General features: G+C 29.3%; 1 protein-coding gene across 3 annotated transcripts in view; it reads right to left on the bottom strand.

Annotated features, from left to right (window-relative positions):
• Positions 1 to 22,094, bottom strand: part of Dys (Dystrophin) — a 1,915,508-nt gene that overhangs the window by 986,916 nt on the left and 906,498 nt on the right. For all 3 annotated transcript variants that reach the window (XM_075370745.1, XM_075370746.1, XM_075370747.1), the window contains exon 48: positions 1,942 to 2,047. In XM_075370745.1, coding sequence (XP_075226860.1) covers positions 1,942 to 2,047 — 106 coding nt within the window. The remainder of the gene's footprint in view (positions 1 to 1,941; positions 2,048 to 22,094) is intronic.

The following is a 22,094-nucleotide window of genomic DNA, read 5'->3' as shown; positions in this document are numbered from 1 at the left end:
ACCATTGGAGTAGAAAATATAGAAGAAAAAACTACTATTAACTCCTTTTCTGAAACAAGATGCAGCTAAAAAAAAATGAAAAACCTGCAGCCTTTTTTGGGAAGTGAGGGTGAATATTTAAGAAATGTTTTTAGTAATTTGTGATCTTGATAAAAAAAACTTCAATTATTTTAATTACCTTTGTGTGACAATAATGGATTAATTGGTCTTGGGAGAACTGCAATAAAACATTTTTTCGTATATTATTTGCAATTTATTTAAATCTATTTTTTTAATATTTAAAACATTTTCTTAAGGCACAAAACTTAAAAAAAGGCCAATTTTGTAGATTTTTTAATCGATCTCTATATTTTCCACTTATAGTTATATCTGCGTAGTAGCATATATTGGTATAGGCGGGAAAGTAATAAAAATTAAATTTTGATTGAAAAATAATTAATGAATTAAAAATATATTTTATTATATAATTAATTCCTTGCTTCATAAAATTAGGATACTTTTAATACATGAATAATACCGAATTACAAATGTGTATCTTGTCATGACAGGATGCCATAGGACACCATTCACTTTAACAACATTAGTCGATATTCCGTGTGTCACCCGGACGATCCAACAGGCCATCCCTACCCGCCACGAGAAACAGCTTTTTTAACTTTGGTCTAGTGTACTGTTTCTAAATATAATTCGAATTTTTAAAAAAATTTTTTGTTTTATTCAACTTTTCTTAGACCATTTTGTTCACAATTAAATTCTCTACAAGTTTTATTTAAAAGCTTTATGTGTTTATTACCCATTTAACAAAGTTACTGTACGCGAAACATAACAAACAGTGTTATGGACTTTCACCCTAGATTTCTCAATTACTGCAGATACAGTTCTGAAACCTATTTAATTCTATTTTTCAGGGCAAAGACTATAATAAATCACAAATTCTGTCTCTAAATTATTTTTCTAAAAATTCCACTACGACCTCATTCCACCGGGGTACCCGAAATTCTAACGTAGTAGCTGTTAACTTTCTAACGAAGCATTTTAGAAATTATGTTTATATGAACGTTTTACATTATTTTTAAGAGTATAAAAGGTTATGAAAGTCCCAGGAAAACTTCGTAATACACTCTATAAACGTATATACTTTATATACGTATTTAATATTGTGACGCGTAGAGAAAGTTTAATAATAACAGAAAGTGTGAGAATAAGAAAACAGCAAAATTAAAAAGAAAAATGCAGAAAAACAACAGCCAAGAGATACAGTGGAAAGTATTTCTAAAATAGCGTAGAAGGTACGAACAATAGATGTTTTGAAACCACTACACTCGAATGAACAAGAGGGTAGATCGATCAGCTGCTATTACATCAAGAAAAGTCCAAGGGTATAAATTCTACTGAAGGCCAGCGAATGGGACATATAAACTTAATCTATCGTCAGCAAAAATAGATACCAGTCATTTAATCAGAAAGATCCAAAAGAAATGGGCAAATGTCCAGGTTCTACGATAAGTAAGATAATAAAGAATCTCTCGATACAACTGCATTCCGTTCAGCGTTTCAAATGGGGGATAGTATGCGATAACATTCGAAGTGAATGTTCGTTAATATCCAAAGAATGAAAGCGATGAGTACTTCACGAGTATATGTCCCGATTTGCGATAAAATTCCGATATGTTTTCGTTCTGCGTCAAATACGAGAAACTGTTAAAATATAAAATTTATATAAAATTTGTTATTGATTTTCTGAATGTGATCTCGTTCCAATATTAATAATTTAGAACAGATTTTTCTTAGTTTGTCTTATAATTTATTTATTTTTGAATACTGAGATACTAAGAAGTAACTAAAAGTATTAGTAAGAATTTTAACTTGTGTAATCTCTCAATGTCCTTTATCGAATTGATAACATCCGAGAATATAAATATAAAATAGGCTTTCGCTTACCTTTTCCGTGAAGTTGCTGCCGGTTGGAGTCTGCTTTTAGATTTTCCGCTGTATGGACTAATTCGTCCAACTGCGGTTTTTTCTGCTCCAACTCCCGCAATACGTTCTGTAATAGACAATAATAATTATATTCAATTAAATTATAATATTATAAATTAAAAAAAGTTACTAATTATCGTGTCAAGATTTCGTAAGACTATAATCATAATTTCGTAAAATATCTTTAAGGAATTCATTATAGATTTCAGAAATTAAAATAAAATAAAATATTGTAAAGAGAAATAAAATTTACAATTATAATAATAATATATTAGTGTTGGAATTTATTCAAAAAAATAAAGTTAAGTTGGAATTACAGTCGTCAGATATTTCAAATAAAAAAAAATAAGGTTCTACTGAAAGAAAGAGATGAAGAAAGAAAAAATAGAAAGGGTTAAAAGAAATAAGTGTTAACGACACCTGGTGGCAATAATTTCATTTATCACCAAATCGCCTGTGAAATGCTAATTCTTATTACTATATATACCGTGTATAAAATACTGTGCTGTAAAAACCTGAAAAAAGAAAAAAAACAGTCACGAAAAATTCGGATTCATTTTAACACCTACGTAAAGTAGTTTTGGAATTCATATTTTTTATAATCTACTTGACATTTTCACTTGTTTCAAAACTATATTATTTATATATAAATAAAATAAATTAAAATTCGTGTTGTAAATTAAGCTTACAACATTATTTTATCGAACGTTTTATTAATCTTAAATTTTTACATAAGAACGGGGTTTCCTCTCCTCCCGAAAAAAAATGATTTTCCGAAAATTCTTTTTATATCCGTCTCTTTTTTCTTAAACCTTAATTTTGTTTTTTTTTAGTATTAAAAAATACATAAAAAACTAAAAAATACATAAAATACTACATAAATAATTAAAAATGCATAAAATGGTATTATAAATATAGAGCGATTCAGAGAAACGGGAAATTGGAAATCTGAGTTGGTAGCCCTGGGCGAGATAGCACAAAAATAACTTATTGAAAACCAGCCATAAGTTATTGAAATAACTTATTGAAACCAGGCACGTCATCGTACCATCTAGTTACGATGGATACTCGGGTGTGGTACTTTTACAATTAACTTTTTTTTATAGAAATAATGGCAACGTTAGAATTTCACCATCAATTTAATTTAAGATGCTACGTAGTGTAACATCAGTACATGCAATTAACACAAGGGTTCGTAATTTTGAGGAAAGAAGTTCAACAATGAAAAGAATCGTTCAAGGGATAGGCCAGACAAATCGGACTGTTAAACTGTTATAAAAAGACCATTCAATTCATCTATGAATTCATTCAACTCTCCTTGATATTCGTCGATAGTCATTCAATTCGTCATCAAGAAGTGTTTTTACAGTCACATAATTCAACCGGATGAAGAATACTAGTACTACAGGACTTTACCATATGTAAAAGGTACTTCTTCCTGATAAAGGTAATTCGGCTTCTGGTATTTTGTCCAGAACCTGAAAAACCAAACGATCACATAGTGCGTAATCAATTATGTGAACGACTGGTTATATAGATAAATAAAGGACAACGACTTTGTTAAACTGTGTATGTCGAACGAAACCCATTTCCACCTTAACGCATTTGTTATCAACGAACTTTTTTTGGCACAAGAAAATCACACATAGCTACACTAGCACCCACTACTAAGCAATCAAGGTTACCGTGAGTTGTGCTGTGTCATCATATGAAACAATAGGCCTTACAATTTTTTTTGAAAACTAGAATGGCACACCAGTTACATCAAATAGATACGTCGCCAAGATGAAAAACTTTACGCAAAAACCACAGACAAATCAAAATCACATACACCACGAATATCGATAGCTGCTGTAGGCCAATCGTTTGGAAACCGTATAATTTCGAGAAATTGTGACACTACATGGCCTCCCACGTTTCTTCATTTGACGGTGTGCGATTTCTTCTTCTGCGACTAAAAAACAAAATGTATAGCAGTCGACCTGCTACGTCAGAAGAACAAAGACCTTAATAACAACTGCTGAAATTTCTGTTGAAATTTTTCATCAAATCATGAAGAGTTTCAGTACAAAACTGCATCTATATCTACTCAGAGACGGAGCTCGCCTGCATGATGTGATCTTCAAAATATAAATTCTGTGTTTGTATTCTCACACATTACATGTTTCTATTTTTCTATTTAAATGTTATAAATAAATTTAATTTTTTTTTTTCATAAGAATATTTAATGTAAAAAAATTCTCGTTTCCCAGAATCACCAGTATATTACAGCAGTTTTAATTAGTTGTGCAGTTAACTTGCAATTTGCAAATGTGAGGTCAATTCCAACATTTTCAAAGTATGCTTTCTTTTTTTTTTTTTTTTAATTTATAATTCTCAGTAAATATAATAAATCAAAATTAACTTTAAATCAAAAAAGATAATAGGGATGTATTAGTTCATGTACAACGCTATTATATTATCTTCATATTTTAATGTTCATGGTTGCTGTAATTCATACGATATCATTACACAAATTAAAATGTGAAATAGTATTAAATAACACAGATTTATTATCTGACCTATATCACATTTATATATATATATATATATATATATATATATATATATATATATATATATTACAAAAGAGTATATTTTATACTGTATATAAATATCTACATAAAATAATTAATAGTTAAATTCATATGTTTACAGAATTTAGGTAAAATAGAAATTAAATAAAAATGATGATTTACTACTTTATTTGAAGGAAGTATATTTTTTCAAAAAACAAATTTACGAAGAATAAATTTAAAAAATCCAATTAATGAAAAATTTCATTTTGTATTTTAGTATTGTTTTAACGAATAGAATTAATTAAAAAATATTTCATGGAATTTCTGCAAAAAATTAATATTTTTTTTTAATAAAATCTAACGTCAATAAAATACGGTACACGGTAATATGCTATTTTTGTCTTCATAATAACAAAAAATTGAATTGTTTTGCAATCCAAATGATAAAATTAAATTGGAAACAATTTATAATTAATTTTTTTATTCGTATTTTGCCATTTTAAAATCATCCAAAACAGAAATAAAATAAAATGTTTATATCATTTTTTTTTTGTATTACGTAGAAAAAAGTAGAAGTTTAACAAATTTATTCTTGTAAAATAAGTGAATCATTTTATTTAACAGAGATAAAAAAGTAAACATGGCCTTAAAACAAACCGTGCTACCGTAGGCATGTAATAATGATATCACCTCCTATTTTAACAATTTTCATTTTCTGAGAACGAACAAACAAGGAATTATTTCATCGTATATGTTTATACGTTTCATATAGAAGCAGAGAGAATACCTTAACGTGAGTAACAAAGCAAGGAGAGTATATTTTAACTTTTTTTTTTTTACTATATTACGAAAAAAAATCTTTAAAAAAAAAGCGGTGCCGAGAAAAGGTTTATAAAAGTAGAGAAAGTCTTCTGAATAAAATATTCGTAGTATGAAAAAAATCAGTTGAAGTCTCAATGTTATTTACGTTTTTTTGTTTCTCTTTTTTTGTGAAGAGGTAAATAAAATCAAAATATAAATAAAATATGCTCCAAATATAGACGATAAATAGAATACTCTTATAATACAATGACATTTCTGACGATCTCTTAGAGAAAAACGTTTAAAATTAAAAAATATCTTTAATAAAAACAATATTAAATAAAAATTTGTTTCCGCTGATCATTAACTGTATTACTAATCCGAATGCGGTACACTTACTACATTTCACCAGGGAACATTTTTTCGTTACATCTTCCAAATAAAATCCCTAAGAAACTGTTGGTAAAAAAAAAAAAAAACTGAGCTTTCTATTTATACAACCCATATTCTCGTAAATATTATTATCATGTGAAGTACAATATCGAACCACACCCTAAACGACAACGTTGAGAAAAAAACAGACAATCGCAACATAAAGCAAAATGAAACAAAGTGAACATAAATTTGCTGAGGAAATTTAGAGTACGAAAAGTGTTAAATTATAAAACACAACCAAACATTGGAGCTAAAAGTAATTTATTTATTCAACTTTAAACATGCATAACACGGTTGCAATGTGTTTTCTCTGATAGAGGCAATCTAATTATACTTGCATGGAACACCTATTCCAGATAACAGAATTTCTATTGTTCCTACTGTTGAATTAATGAATATGTTATTACATGATAAATAAACGCGAAAGTTTATGGATTTGTCTGTCTGTTTGCAACAGCATCACGCGAGACAACAGACCTATTGCTTTCAAATTTACAGGATAAATTCATGGTATCCCAGGGAAGGTTTTAACTCATAAATCGAGGCCCTTGCCCCATTGGAGGTTGCGATATTCATTAATTAAACAACAATTAAATCTTTTACAAATTTCTGTCACCATAGCGACAGAAATATAATGAAGTAAAATTAATAATTCTTTTTGCTTGAATATCTGCAAAATACTTTCTACTCGGAACGTGAGGATAACAAACACGTTGGGCGAGCGGAAAACGGGACAAGACGGTCGGGCGACCGAAACGAATCCTGGCCACCTAGTTACATGATACGTACCAATTCAATTCAATTACGTATCAAATTCAAATAAGTATCAATTCAATTTTTTACTTCCTTGTTAGAAGTAATGGAAGTATTGTGATCGCGAAAAATTTCGGGTCAACGGAAATATCCATTTTGATTAGTTTGGGCGTGAGCTCTGTACGTACGTAAGTATCCCGCATTCAAAAAATTTGGATTATGGACTGTTCATTGTTTCCAGATTATAGCCCAATAAAATTCTGATTAATGAAATACTTGATCTTACAAAGGGGAAGGCACATCGGCGAGAATCCGAATTTATTTTCTTCTTTTTTTTATATATGTTGATTTATTAATAATTATTAACCTCTAATTGTAAAAAAAGTTTTAAAATAAGTAATAATTCAATAACAAAAAAAAAAAAATGTAATAAAGAATATAAATACATGTAATTTAATAGGAGTACAAGGAAATAATGTGGTATCCACATCAGACTTTTTTATTTTTTCACGTTGCTCTAATTAAGGTAAACATTTACTCGACGTATTCCAGACAGTTTTTTTAACCATGAGGTGGCAAAAATACCTATCCCTTAATTTGCTCTACTTTAATCCGTAATTATTAATACAATTTTCAAATAAAAGTAAAAAAGTTCGACAAGTTTGTTACATTTTCTTCAACTACTGAGGTCTACTTGCTCTTTCATCAAGATCCGCCGAAGCTGTTTGAATAATGGCAAGACAATGAAGACAATGGAGCGCCTCTCAACTTCTCTTGTGCCGTTTCCACTCACTTAAATCATTTTCCAGAGAAAATGACCTCGTGGAGGTCCACATTCCCGGCCACCAAGATCGCCCGATCTAACACCTTCAGATTTTTGCGTCTGGAGATGGATGAAAAATATTGTATACAAAACAAAAATACATTCATATGAGGAATTAATTGTTCGCATTACGGATGCGGGTGATCAAACTTAAGGACAGCTATGAAGAACTAAAAAGTTCTTATTTAAAAAAGTACAGACACGTGCCAAGAATGTGTTGCTTTGTAAATGTGAAGCAGTACAGAAATGTGTTGAAAAAGACGAGCTCATTTTTAAACATTTATTATAAAGTGGTACGTATATAATAAATGATACATTTGATATTAACAGTACATTATCATGTAACATATCATGTAACAGTACATGATATTAACAGTACACTTAGTTCTAGTGTACTGTTTCTAACAGAAATTCGAATTTTTATTACTTTTATATATCAGCTTAATTTGCACTATTTTGTCAGAATTAAATTCTCAACAAATTTTGTTTAAAAGTTTTATATGTTTAATACGTAACATTAACAGTTATTGTAGGTCAAACATAAAAAAAATAGCGTTTTTTACCTCACTGTATTGGTTTCACCCCAGATTTCCCAAAAACTACTCCAGGTATGGTTCTGAAATCTTACTTTATTCAATTTTTCAGCTCAGAAACCATAATAAATCACTAATTCTGCCCCTTCTTTAACGTCCTAAAAATTTCAGTACGATTTCATTTCAGGCAAGTATTAACGGCAACAGATTAACAAAAAAATTTTAATTATTTTTCTACCTTTTTAAATTAAAAAATGAAAATAACTGGTTTCAAGAAATCAAAGAAGATATAAAGGAATTTAATATTAAAATGAAATTTTTAACTGACATACTTTTGGAAATAAAATTAAAAAAAATTATGAAAAACAAGACGAAAAAAAGGTAAAAAGAGAGAATCAAAGATTGAAAGAGTAGTGGCAAAAAAGAAACAAAATGCTAAGTACAGTTGTTTTTATATTAATATGATATTTTTAAGAGTAGTCTCAAAAATAATGGAGTGAGATAAGAAAACTTATTTTGATAGTCACTTTCTAATAATATAGACCAGAAAATAAGGTTTATCTTCTTCTTTAACCTTTACCTAACTTTTATTCTTTTGAAGTTAAAGGAAAAAATTTGTTCAAGTATACCTGAAATCCGTTCAAGCGTTTGAAAGTCATCGTTGAATAAACATATAAAAACGAGAGGTGAAATAACATGATATCCCGACTGAGATTTACTTGTTCAGTAGTTGAAATATTTTAACATAACTATTAGTTCTTTACATTTATGTAAAAGCATAATATTTTTAAATCTTATTGGATTTTTTCTTAAATTTTTAATTACTTACAAATAAATAAAGAATTATGATTATTAAAACTATCATACGTTTCTATAGTGATAAATCTGCAGTCTAAAAATCTATTTAAATTGGCATTATTAAAATAAAAAATATTTACTTATTATTAAAGTATCAGTTTTATCCGGATTCATATAATGTACTACCTACAAAACTTTATCGTTATTTTTTATTCATTCGAACATCTTCGTAGTGTGTTAGCTTTTTTCTGACTTTCGTTTAGAAAATTCCGGTCCGAATATCGTTCAGGTTAGGAATTGGCTGTAAAATCTAGAATCTATCAAAATATTTCACCCGATTTCAAAAGACATTACGCCGCAATCGATCATCGATAACGAACAAATTATATAGAATATAATGTAGGGGATTCTAAAGTTCATTTGGTTGCCGGTAGGTGCCTCTCTGTGAAATTTTCCCTTAAGTCTGGATCAAAATGGCAACACCGCAAGAGAAAGCATTTTGCTTTTTTCGCTTCAATAATTGTTGTTGGTCTGTGACAACTGAGCAGCATGATTTTCGTTCACAATACACGGCAGTACATCTCCTACAGCTCAGAGCACTCGACTTTGCGCCAACAGGTTTAACGTCCTCACCACTGTATCGGACGAAGACGGTTATGCATATTCTACAGTTCTGCACATACCCCAGGAAATCCCACTCGTCATGGCAGCCGGTGCTCATACTATTGCCTGTACTGTTTTGCAGCAACGTTTGTTACTCAATTCACACAGGATTCAATACGTTCAAGCCGTTTACAGAGGTGATAGAAATTCCGGGTGGAGGAGTTACATGAATTTATCCTCTATCCTTTATAAACAAGAAAAAATGGCATTATTCAATCAAGCTTAGTGTTCAGTGACACTCCCATGACACATCTACGATACATCTAAGTAGAAAGATGTAGTGCCACAACGCAAGAATATGGCGAAACACAGTCGCCACATGCAACAGTTGAGCATGGGAGAGACTCTCCAAAAATCAATGTCTTCTGCGCCGTTTCCCGAAAAAAGTTTTTTGATCGTACTTTTTTATGTAAAAAAGTGTTAACGGTAATCTTATATTTGAAGTTTTGCAGAGCCGTCGATTTGGCATTGCCCCACTGGCACCAAGCAGCCCAAAATCTCACTCGTCGTGATTTTTTTCATGTGGCAGTTTGTGAAAGATTTCGTTTATTTGTCCCCTCTTCCAACAACGGTGAAAAAACTGCGAAACCGCATAACAACGTGGCTGTAGTAACACCTGATATGATCGCTATTGTAGCATATGATAGTATTAAACTATCATATGCCGTGCGACCAGAGAAGTTCATGTTGAGCATTTGTGAAAATTGTAAATATAATTTCATATTCAAACATGTATTTTATATTCACCGTAAACATCTTATACACAATGTACATCTCATCTTCATCATAAAATAAAAAAAAATTGAAATAACTAAAAGAAAAAAAAAACATTGTTAAATTTTCCTTTGTTTTATGAAAAAATGAAATAAAAAATTAGTTTAGTTATTTTATCTAGCTTATCTCTCTAAATTAATTTTACCTTAACAGACTAGACTGGTTGATTTCAGACTGGCTGTTATATTCCAGAAAAATTATATTTGGGTCAAACATGTTGTACTAGAAATAGTTGGAAAACCCGTGCGAAGTACGGATATTTGCCGGTGATATATAAAATATATAAGCGTACATACATATGTACATTAGTAAAAGATAAGATCAAATGCGTAAAATGACAAATTGATGATCGTAGCCGATTTAAGTAATGTAATAAAACATTAAAAATTAACACTGGTTAAGGTCAAGTATTGAATTCATCGATTGGTGTCTTTTAACATTACAAGGTTACGGTACACGCACTACAAACAAAACAGCTCAGCCTTCACTTGCAATCTTAATAGCTTTAGAACTTTATATATATATAGAGTGAATGACGAGTTAAAATACGTAATATATCGATTTCTCTGTTGTTCGACTATTACCGTACCATAAGTAGTAAATTAGTATATCGCATAATATTTCAAAGGAATCACAGTATAAACTACGAAGTTTTAGAACCTATATAGACAACTTTAAGAATCCAATATATTTCAAACCAATTTACAAAATAAAGGACTTTTTTTTTGTCTTCAGTCATTTGGCTGGTTTGATGCAGCTCTCCAAGATTCCCTATCCAGTGCTAGTCATTTCATTTCAGTATACCCCCTACATCCTACACATCCCTAGCAATTTGTTTTACATATTCCAAACGTAGCCTGCCTACACAATTTTTTCCTTCTACCTGTCCTTCCAATTTTAAAGCGACTATTCCAGGATGCCTTAGTCTTAGTATGTGGCCTATAAGTCTGTCTCTTCTTTTAACTATATTTTTCCAAATGCTTCTTTATTCATCTATTTGTCGCAATAACTCTTCATTTGTCACTTTATTCACCCATCTGAGTTTTAACATTCTCCTATAGCACCACATTTCAAAAGCTAATAATCTTTTCTTCTCAGATACTCCAATTGTCCAAGCTTCACTTCCATATAAAGCGACACTCCAAATATATACTTTCATAAATCTTTTCTTGACATTTAAATTAATGTTTGATCTAAACAAATTATATTTCTTACTGAAGGCTCGTTTCGCTTGTGCTATTCGGCATTTTATATCGCTCCTGCTTCGTCGATCTTTAGTGATTCTACTTCCCAAAGAACAAAATTCTTCTACCTCCATAATCTTTTCTCCTACTATTTTCACATTCAGTGGTCCATCTTTGTTATTTCTACTACATTTTACTACTTTTGTTTTCTTCTTGTTTATTTTCATGCGATAGTTCTTGCGTAGAACTTCATCTATGCCGTTCATTGTTTCTTCTAAATCCATTTTATTCTCGGCTAGAATAACTATATCATCAGCAAATCGTAGCATCTTTATCTTTTCACCTTGTACTGTTACTCCGAATCTAAATTGTTCTTTAACATCATTAACTGCTAGATCCATGTAAAGATTAAAAAGTAACGGAGATAGGGAACATCCTTGGACTCCCTTTATTATTACGGCTTCTTTCTTATGTTCTTCAATTATTACTGTTGCTGTTTGGTTCCTGTACATATTAGCAATTGTTCTTCTATCTCTGTATTTGAACCCTAACTTTTTTAAAACGCTGAACATTTTATTCCAGTTAAATAAAGGACATTGGTAGGTTTAGATCACATAAACAGAAAAACTTTTAAAATGAAAATATAAGAATAAAATTTTAATTGAAATAATGGATAGATACAAAAATCCGGGTTTTTTTTGTTAAAAAATATTAAAATTAAATTTTAAAACATATTATAAACGCAATAGATAAAAAAAAATATGCGTGGTATATTAACAATTCTCACAAATTTAATACAAACAAACGTTGGCTGAAATAAAATAAGGTTATATATTGAAAAATACTTTATAATTCTAGGACAGCCAATAAAAAGTAAACCGTAAAAATCCAATCACTGCAAAAAATTAAATTAAGTTATGCAATAAAACTTCATATCAAAGCAGTAAAACCTACATTAATCCATTATAAAACAAATCATAAAGAATAATTAAAATTTATAAAAGATAAAATATAATAATTTTTAAAAAACGTTGAAAACGTCTGTTTTAATTAAAACACACAATTTTCATGCCGTAGTAATAACAAAAATTAGATCTAGAATAAATCTGATAAAGCACCTTAATAAAATTAATAACATTTACGTAACACCAAAATTCTAATAACATAGATTGAAATTTCAAACTTAAATGAAACTTCGGTAAATTATATTGCACATTTTGTACGTAGTTTGAATATTACTGAAATACTGATGTACCCTGTTACAAAACGGGGAGATGTATATATAGAGATATTTGAGCTTCCCATATGACCGCATACCTGAGAGCAATCAACATGTGCATACTGAACAAGAGCATACAACAAATAAACGTGTTATACATAAATAGGCACGCGTAAACGATTACGTAGAACATTACGTAAGAAGAAAAATCTGATGTAGACATCACATGACTTCTTTGTACGCATATTACATTACATATACACATTTTTTTTCAAAATGAAAAATACATAAAATTTTATTTCATAAATAAATTCTGATATTTTTTATTTATTATTTATTGTAATTTTTTTTACGCTCACAGGTTAATAATTGTAAATCAATATATTTAAATTAAAAGAAAATTTAAAAAAAATAGGAAATGAAGTCGGATTTGAACCGATGTGCCTTCCCCTTCTAAGATCCAATATTTCATTAATTAAAATTTTATTTTGCTATAACTCTGGAACCAATGAAAACGAATACCACTTATGATATATCGTTGAAAAGCTCTCAATGAGAGCTTATTATTTTATGCAGTTAAGAAAAGTCCAAAATCGAATTTTTTAGGATTTTGGAATCTTTTGGACACGGTTGATCCAGTCGATTGCAACCAAAAGGAAAGGAGCACAACAAGATGTTATAACAGTCCTAAATCCAAAATTTCAACATCCTACGACTTATCATTTTTGAGATATGCGAGATACATACGTACGTACAGACGTCATGCCGAAACTAGTCAAAATGGATTCAGGGATGGTCTAAATGGGTATTTCCGTTGAAATCTTAAAACTGAAATTTTTCGCGATCACATGACTTTCCTTTACTTCGTACAAGGAAAAAAAAATTGAGTTTTAAAACAATGTACTTCATCCATTAGTACAATTTTACATAATTTGTGTACTTTTAAATTACATTTCTGAGACATCTGAACTATTTTAAAACCCTGAAAAATTTTATATTTAGAACATATCTTCTACGAGATACATCCGTTTTTTCTTCCTTGTACAAAGTAATCGCGAAAAATTTCGGTTTTCAGACTTTAACGGAAATATCCATTTCACCATCCCTGAATCCATTTTAATTACTTTCGGCGTGACGTCTGTATCTCGCATAACTCAAAAACGATTAGCCGTAATATTTTGAAATTTTGTATTTAGGTCTGTTGTAATATCTAGTTGGGCGCCTTCCTTTTTGACTGCAATCGACTGAACCAAAAAGTCCAAAAAAATTGGTGTGTGGTGTGGTGTATCTGTCGAATAATTGTGCGGGCTATCTTTTTTCGGAGACCATCACAGCAGAACGGTATCAAGAAATAATCATGGAATTTATGGCTTTGTTACATGCTGATGATCGTGATTGCTGGCTATAACAAGACGGAGCAACTGCACACACGGCGAACTGAATTCGCAATTTCTTCGATGACCGGCTAATTTCTCATGGTCAATGGTCTCCTCGTTCACCGGACCTGAGCCCTCCCGATTTTTATTTGTGACAGTTTTTAAAAGGTAATGTATACTCAAACAACCCGCATACACTTGATGAACTTAAACAAAATATTGAGGACTGTATATCAAATATCACTGCTGCTACACTGAAGAAAACACATTGAAATTCATGGTGGACATTTCCAGCATTTATTATAAACTTATAAATAATACTATTGTAAATGTTAATATTATTTTTTTAAATTAATAAAAAGGCTTTCTAAAAAACAATTTTTTGTCATTTGGGTTGCGCGATTTTACGATCACTCCTTTTGTATATATATATGTAAACCATAATTTAAGTGAATGGTATTTTCGTACTCCTCATATCTCAAAACGTAAAGAAAATTCATATTCAACCCCCACTCACCCCATTCAACTAAAGTATTACCGTACTTTTCTTCAAAAACGTCTGTAAATAAAAATTATAAGTATACGTGAATAACAAATAATAATGTATGTAATTTTATTTATTCACAATAATACGACCGAAAAAAATATTCTTAGCATAAGAAATGTAAGAAAAAGATATTATTTATCTTAAATTATGATGCAATGTAAAATAACAATAATAATAGTTTATCGTCGCATTGCAGTGAAAACATATATTTTAAATCTTTAAAAGGAATAACATAATTTATACCACAAACAAGCATCAGAATTTACTTTCAATAAATTAGAACATTTATCAAGACGATTTTACTGTTTCATAAATCTGTTACAGTTTTCCAGAAAGAGCCCCCCTCCATACGATTTGTTAGGTTTTACTGTAATAAAAAAATACGTGATATTTATTCTTTTTTCAATATAAATAAATTTTTTTCAAAATTATACGTCAAATATAGCAACATATATATATATATATATATATATATATATATATAAATTTAATGGTCATTTCGACTTATTTACTACACCATATTGTAATTACGTATATATTAGTTACGTGAAAATAAATATTTTTGTAAAAAATGGACCTGCTAGGTGGTGCCGATGTCGAGATATTTACGAAACAAGCAAATATACAAAAAGTATTTTTTTTGATTTCATAGAATTTGTTTCAAAATTTTTCTTAATATTTTCACGGTACTTCCATATCACCGATATTGTCGAATGACCAACGCGTAATTCTTGGGCGATGTCGTTATTAGTTTCACCATTCTATAACTGCCAGACAATGTGCGCGTTTAACTCTATCGTGAATGTTTTTCACGAAGTCATATGTAAATCACTGTTGAATGAATTAGTCAGGATACGTAAAATAAAATATTGTACCCGCACGATATGATACGCTCACAACAAAGTATTAATAACTACCGAATGTGGATGCTTCAATGTACAATAATCTGGTATATGAAGAAGTTAAGAAAACTTCAACTATAGTACCTGTAAAAAGGAAAAGCTGACTCATTTTAACCATCAAAATATTTCTGTAGAGACCAGTCACTTCCGTCCGTCATTAGAAACGATAAAATGCTGCAATGCAGTAGTCATAATAACTGATATGTCCCTACAACCGATGTAATTATAAACTGCATTTATGTATTAACAGCATACCAAAAGACATCTTTTTAGTTACTATATCCGATATGTCATTTTATTCGATGCCACTATAAACGATACTTACTGTATTTTTATATACAACCCAGTTTATACATTTTACAGCTACACTGCAAGCTTTCATTTAAATATGTGAATTCACTATTACTGTAGTTTTACTTCTTTTCCACATGCAAAAAGGGAATGTTTTCAGGCAAAATATTAATTTCCTATTAGAAACGGTCACAATTTTCACATCCAAATTGTTACCATTTCAGTTCAATAAATGTTTATTGTTTATATTTTGACACAGGAAAATTTTTATGATTATTACATTTAATATTTCCTTATTTAAAACTGGAGTTCTCTCTTTTTTTTTAATAAGAGAATATTGATGAAATATAACATTCGGTTTCTTTTGATGTTACTGTATGATTTTTAATCCACAAATATTAATAATTTAATGATTAAACGCATCGCGAACTGTATAGTATTGAATTTCTTTGAAGAATTTTTCACAGCAGTAAATTTAAGACCTCACCTCTGTATGTATTTAAAGACAAGCATTTAAATGATTGTTTTCATTAGTTATTAATGCTGAATATTGTTAATTACTTTATATTTTATAAACATATACAAATTTATAAATAAACACTACCTAAAAAATTCATATTAAAAATCACAAATCGTTTTTCAGTTTTTATGGTTTTTAAATTCAGAACAAGCGTGCCAACGAGTTGACGGTACATATAATATATATAATTTGAAATAAATTCATGGGTTATAGTAAATAATGTTAAATTTTACAGTAGCGGAGAATAACGAAAGAATATGTTATAGAAATAACGGCCTATAAATACATTTTTTCTAAATGTATGTTGATCGATTTTAATGAAATCGATCAAGAACTTTTGGAAATTTTTGAGCCACAAATTTTATCCACAGTAAATCACATTTTACGTGAATGTTATTTTCGTACTCCTCATATTCAAATATTTTAAAGGGAATTTACTTTTATACTTTAAAGATTTAAACTTAAATCTTTTAATTTCGGGATCAAAATTATCTATAAACTGCTCGTTAAAAGAAATGAATTTCAGAAGGATTTATATTTTGACTTTATTTAATTTGAAAAGATGTTTCTAATTGATAAATTACATCAATTAGCATAACAATTAGATATATAAACTAAATTTCCCTGCATTGCTCGAGTACTATTGTTCATTCTTCACCAGGGTTAATTAATATCTATTATTCCGTAAAATTTATGTAAGTGTACAAGACATAATTTAATTTTCAACAACTTTTCATCAAAAGTGGTTTGGATGATTTTAATTAAATTAAAAATTTTACAAGCTGTAGAAAACATTTATAAAAAAAAGAAAAAAATTATCATAAAAATATGGGCTGCCGCCTTCCTCAAAAATTAAAAATAGATTAGTAATATTTCAAAAACAACTATTATAAATAATAAAGTAAAAAACCAAGTTATTTTAAATGAAGTTTTTTTTTTATATAACAGTTTTTTTTAAATTTGTAACTACTGAAAACATAAAATAAAAATTATTCTTTCAACAAGAAAAACTTTAATTTGGACACCACTGACTCCTTTTATGCCTAATAAATTACATATACACATTTTTTTTTAAAATGAAAAGTACATAAAATTTTATTTCATTAATAACTCCTGATATTTCTTCATATTTTTTATTGTCACTATTGAATTATTATTTATTGTATTTTTTTTTTATAATCACAGGTTAATAATTATTAATAAATCAATATAATTAAATTAAAAAAAAGGAGATGAAGTCGGATTTGATCCGATGTGCCTTCCAATTTTAAGATCCAAATATTTCTTTAACTGTAGTTAATAAAAATTTTGGATTTTGGGCTTTTTGGACACTTTTGGTTCAGTCGATTGCAATCAAAGGGGAGGTGCACAATTAGTCGTTACAACAATCCTAAATCCAAGATTTCAACATCCTACGGCTAATCGTTTTTGAGATATGCAAGAAACACGTACGTACGTACAGACGTCAGGCCGAAGCTAGTCAAAATGGATTCAGGGATGGTCAAAATGGATATTTCCGTTGAAATCTGAAATTTTTCGCGATTTGCGATCGCGAAAAATAGTTCCTTTACTTCGTACAAGGAAGTAAAAAACTTGTTCAGTTCAATTATTTTTCACAATTGTTAAAGTTATGTTTTTAAAATTTTAAGAAACTATAAGAAAGATAGTGCACGGAGAAAATTAAGTACCAAGAAGAAATTTACGACAAGAAACAGTCTATTTTTAAAATAAAATATTTTTATAATAGTTAAAATGCTAAGGTTAAGAATGATTGATTGTTTTTACTTTCCCGCTATAGCAGTGTTAAGTACTGTAATCGATCCAATTTGGGCGTATGCGGTTTTCACCGGATCTTGACGTTTTGATCCCTAAGGAACCCAAAAAATCCGATAGAAGTTTTGTGAATGTTAATGTACACTCGTATGTACGATTGTTTTATGTTGGCCAATAAATCACGTCATATCTCCAAAATTACTGTACCCATTTTGACCAAACGTGGTCAGTTACTTCTATATATAAGGCATAGATGCCATTCAATTTTCAACGTATAAGATCAAGGGGATAAGGCTATTGAGCGAGGTCAGCCTCAGTATCTCGAGTTTTCACCTAATTAACATTACATTTTTCTTAGTCACATATATTTATTTTATTTCACAATATAAGCTCGAAGTTTGTGAATGGGAGTATAAAATGAAAATTCTGTAGCGTATGGAAAATACCATGCCTAACTGGGATTCGTACCATGGACCTCCGGATCAAAGTCCAAGACGCTACCACTCCTCCATGGAGATCGATAATTAAAACATACTTTTAAAAGAAGGGACTTTTACTAAATTAATGACAAAATCATATTACTAAAAGCTATAATATTTAAAAAAAATAGAAATAAAGAATTCTTTGCCATTTGAAGGACATAGGGTGATTCAGCTCGTTCCGGCGCCCATCTTTTATTCAGTCTTCCTCGATCTCTACTTCCACGAAGATTATATTCAAAAACTTTAAATGGTTAACGTTCTGATGATATTCTATTTAAATGATCACACCAATTATATCTACTATTCCTAAATATGTCTAACAACGGCGTCATTTTAAGTTCTCGTTTAATACCTTCCTTATGTTTCTCATCTATCTGGTTTAACCTTTGATTCTTATTTTTTTAGCCTCCGGAACTACCACAAGGTATCACTTCAGAGGATGAAATGTATGAATGTAAATAAAGTGTAGTCTTGTACAGCCTCAGGTTGACCATTCCTGAGATATATGGTTAATTGAAACCCAACCACCAAAGACACCGGTATCCACAATTTAGTATTCAAATCCGTATAAAAGTAACTGCTTTTTCTAGGATTTGAACCTTGGAACTCTCGACTTCGAAATCAGCTGAGTTTAACTTAAAGACCAACCCGGTTGGTCTAGTGTAACCTGACGCTGCAGTTAGGTATCTCATTTCCCCAACTTGAATAATAGATCATTCCTTTTTCGACATCTTCTACGTTTCACTTGTGTAAAACAGGATTGGAACAGCCAATGTTTTATTAAATTTTAGTTTAGTTTCCCTTCTAACGTTATTTTTAAGTGGTGTATAACTTAAAACAAAAAAAAAAAGAATTAACGGTTTGATATTAACTATAAAGATCTTTTTATGTATTTTAAACTAACCGTAGATAAATGTTCTGGAAAATATACTGCCAAGAGTGTTAAAATGATAGCATAATGAAGAAGTTTTATCATCATTTTGTTGGAAAAATGAAATTGTCATTAGATGTTTAATAAATAAAACACTTTTTCTTAACCTCCGGGACTACTGTTATGTATTGCTTCAAGGGGTGAGATCCCATGATCTCCGGATGAAAAATCGAGACCACGGAGGCCGGCAAATAAAACACCTGAAGTGAAGAAATAATAAAACTTTTATGATAATAATACTTTATTATCAATATTTAACTGGAATTATTTAATAATAAATAACTTATTGCAAACTAAAACAGACAAGCTTATTTCATGTAGCCATTCATTTTTGTAGCGATTACTGTTATGAACTTATCTAATTAAATATAATTAAAATATATAAAAGCTCGAACCATAAACAAAATAACAGGCAGCTGAATAACCTACTTTAAAATACCGTAATCAATGTACTTTTAACTAAATGATGAAACCACGTGTCTTTGGAAAAAGAATGGATTGTGTAACTGCTATTTTTATTTATAGTATTAACAAAGAGATATAATAGCTTAATGATTCTTTTGTAGAATATTTATAATAAAAACCATAAATAAAAATAGTGAATTAATTACGAAACTTTGATGAAATTAAAGATAATAAATTCAAAAAAAAGAAATATTTTATTTTTATATAAGAGAGTACGGGGGGGAGGAAGAATCATAGAATGTATGAAGAATGATAGAAGATTGAGATGGAAATGAAAGAATGTAAGCAATGTTACAATGGAAGTGTAGGCAAGTAAAAAAAAAAAGAAGGAGAAATAGGAAGAAAAGAGCAAAATAATGGTAAAGTAAGGGAAATTGGTATGGGAGAAAGACGACATAATGGAGATGGTAAATCAGAATGGTTGTCGATAAAGCTACTGGGTTGAGAACAGGAAAAGTAAAAAAAAATAAGGAACTTTCCTATTGTTATCGACTATAACAGGTAGCGTACCCAATGTTGTAATCCTTAATAACATAGGCAACTTACCGATAAAATAAAATTGTAAAATAATAAAAATCTACAAAAAAAATTATAATAAAAAAGAAAAGAAAAGAATGACATTGATTTTTTTTCTTTTAATTTGCGGCAGATCATCAATAAACCAGTGAATATTTAATCTACTATATAATTTATAACTCGTATAAAATTAACGGTGAAACTATATAAAATAAACTTTCAATTTAATTTTTAAAAGAAGAAAAAATCAATATTAATATTATAAACCAGGTTATTTTTTAAAAGAAATTTCAAAGCAGCTCAACGTAGTGATGGTTTCAAATTATGAATGAAAGGCTGTCTCCAGGGAATGTCCTATAACTTATTTATCATATAAAATGTATATTTTTTTATAAATAAAAAATGTTTTTATTAATAGAATATATTTTGATTTACGAACTAAAATCTGAATAAATAAAATTAATAAATTAAATATTTTCCAATTCAGTTACAAAATCTTGTAAATTATTAAATGTAATTAATTTTTTATAACAGGGAAAATGCAAAATATATTTCAAAATTTTCTCCTGACTGAAAATAAGAAAATTTCCTTAATTTAAAAAAAAAAATATATATATATATATATATATATATATATATAACATAATGCTGACACCAATGAACAAATAACTAAAAAAACTTTTACAATTAAAACAAGAAAAATAATCACTATAAGAGAACAACATTATTATTATCTGACAGTAATATTTAAGTATATAAACAGCTCTATACTGCTTATCTGAGAGGTATTTGTTGGCAGAAAGAAATGGGGTTCTACATAGTCAAAAAAAACTGCAATATGGTGGATTTTTAATTATTGTCCGCCATATTGAATCTAACTTAATTTTTTTAAATAAGAAGGTGGACAAACGTTTTCGATTTAAAATATTACTAGAAAAACAATGGTGAAACCCGTTTTTGGGTAAAAAAAAGGTGAAAGACTTTTTACGAAACGTCTTTGGTAAACCAATCTTTTCGAGGTGTTTTGGCCTGCACGATCGCCCGATTTGACTCCCCCACATTAATTTCTACGGGAGGCAGCGAAACAAGCACTGTATCGCAACAGACCACGCACGATTGGCGAAATAAAAACCGCGATAACGAGACATTCTAGTAAATCAGCTGGTTAAAGGGTTTGAAAACAAACTGAAACGTGTGCAGAGTTATATTGATGTTAGGTGATCGCTTTCAACACCTTTTATAAAATGTTATAATTATTATAACATCCGTTTCTATAAAACAATGAAATAAAAATGCAAAGTAATAATTAAGAAAGTTTCGTCATTACACTTCTATAACTCCTCCAGTGCACAACAAAGTTGCGAACGCATTGTAATTAGTTACCCTGGTTGCTAATTAATATTCTATCAGTGTTCATAAATCAAAATAACACATCATGGCATAGTAAATTACTGGTTATCAAACGAATTATGATTCTCAAATTAATCATATTATTATTACCACTAAACAATCAATTTTAATGGTGAAAGGCCAAAAAAAAGGCAAACCAAAGAAAGAAAATCCTTGAATTTATACAGTATTCTATATAATGCATTGGTTCATAATAGAAAGACGTACTTTAATTTTAAAATTTTACCAAACTGGTAAAATTTTCACCAAACTTTATTAAGCTGTGAAACAATATAAAGCATCTGGTACAGAGTAGGGGTTAGTTTCTCTGAAATTCATTTTGGTAGAATGAAGGTGTAAGGTGTAAAATTGGATATCACT

Source organism: Lycorma delicatula, chromosome 7, assembly GCF_047948215.1.
Source record: "Lycorma delicatula isolate Av1 chromosome 7, ASM4794821v1, whole genome shotgun sequence".
NCBI classification, from domain to species: Eukaryota; Metazoa; Arthropoda; class Insecta; order Hemiptera; family Fulgoridae; genus Lycorma; species Lycorma delicatula.
This window is presented reverse-complemented; position numbering and strand designations above follow the sequence as displayed.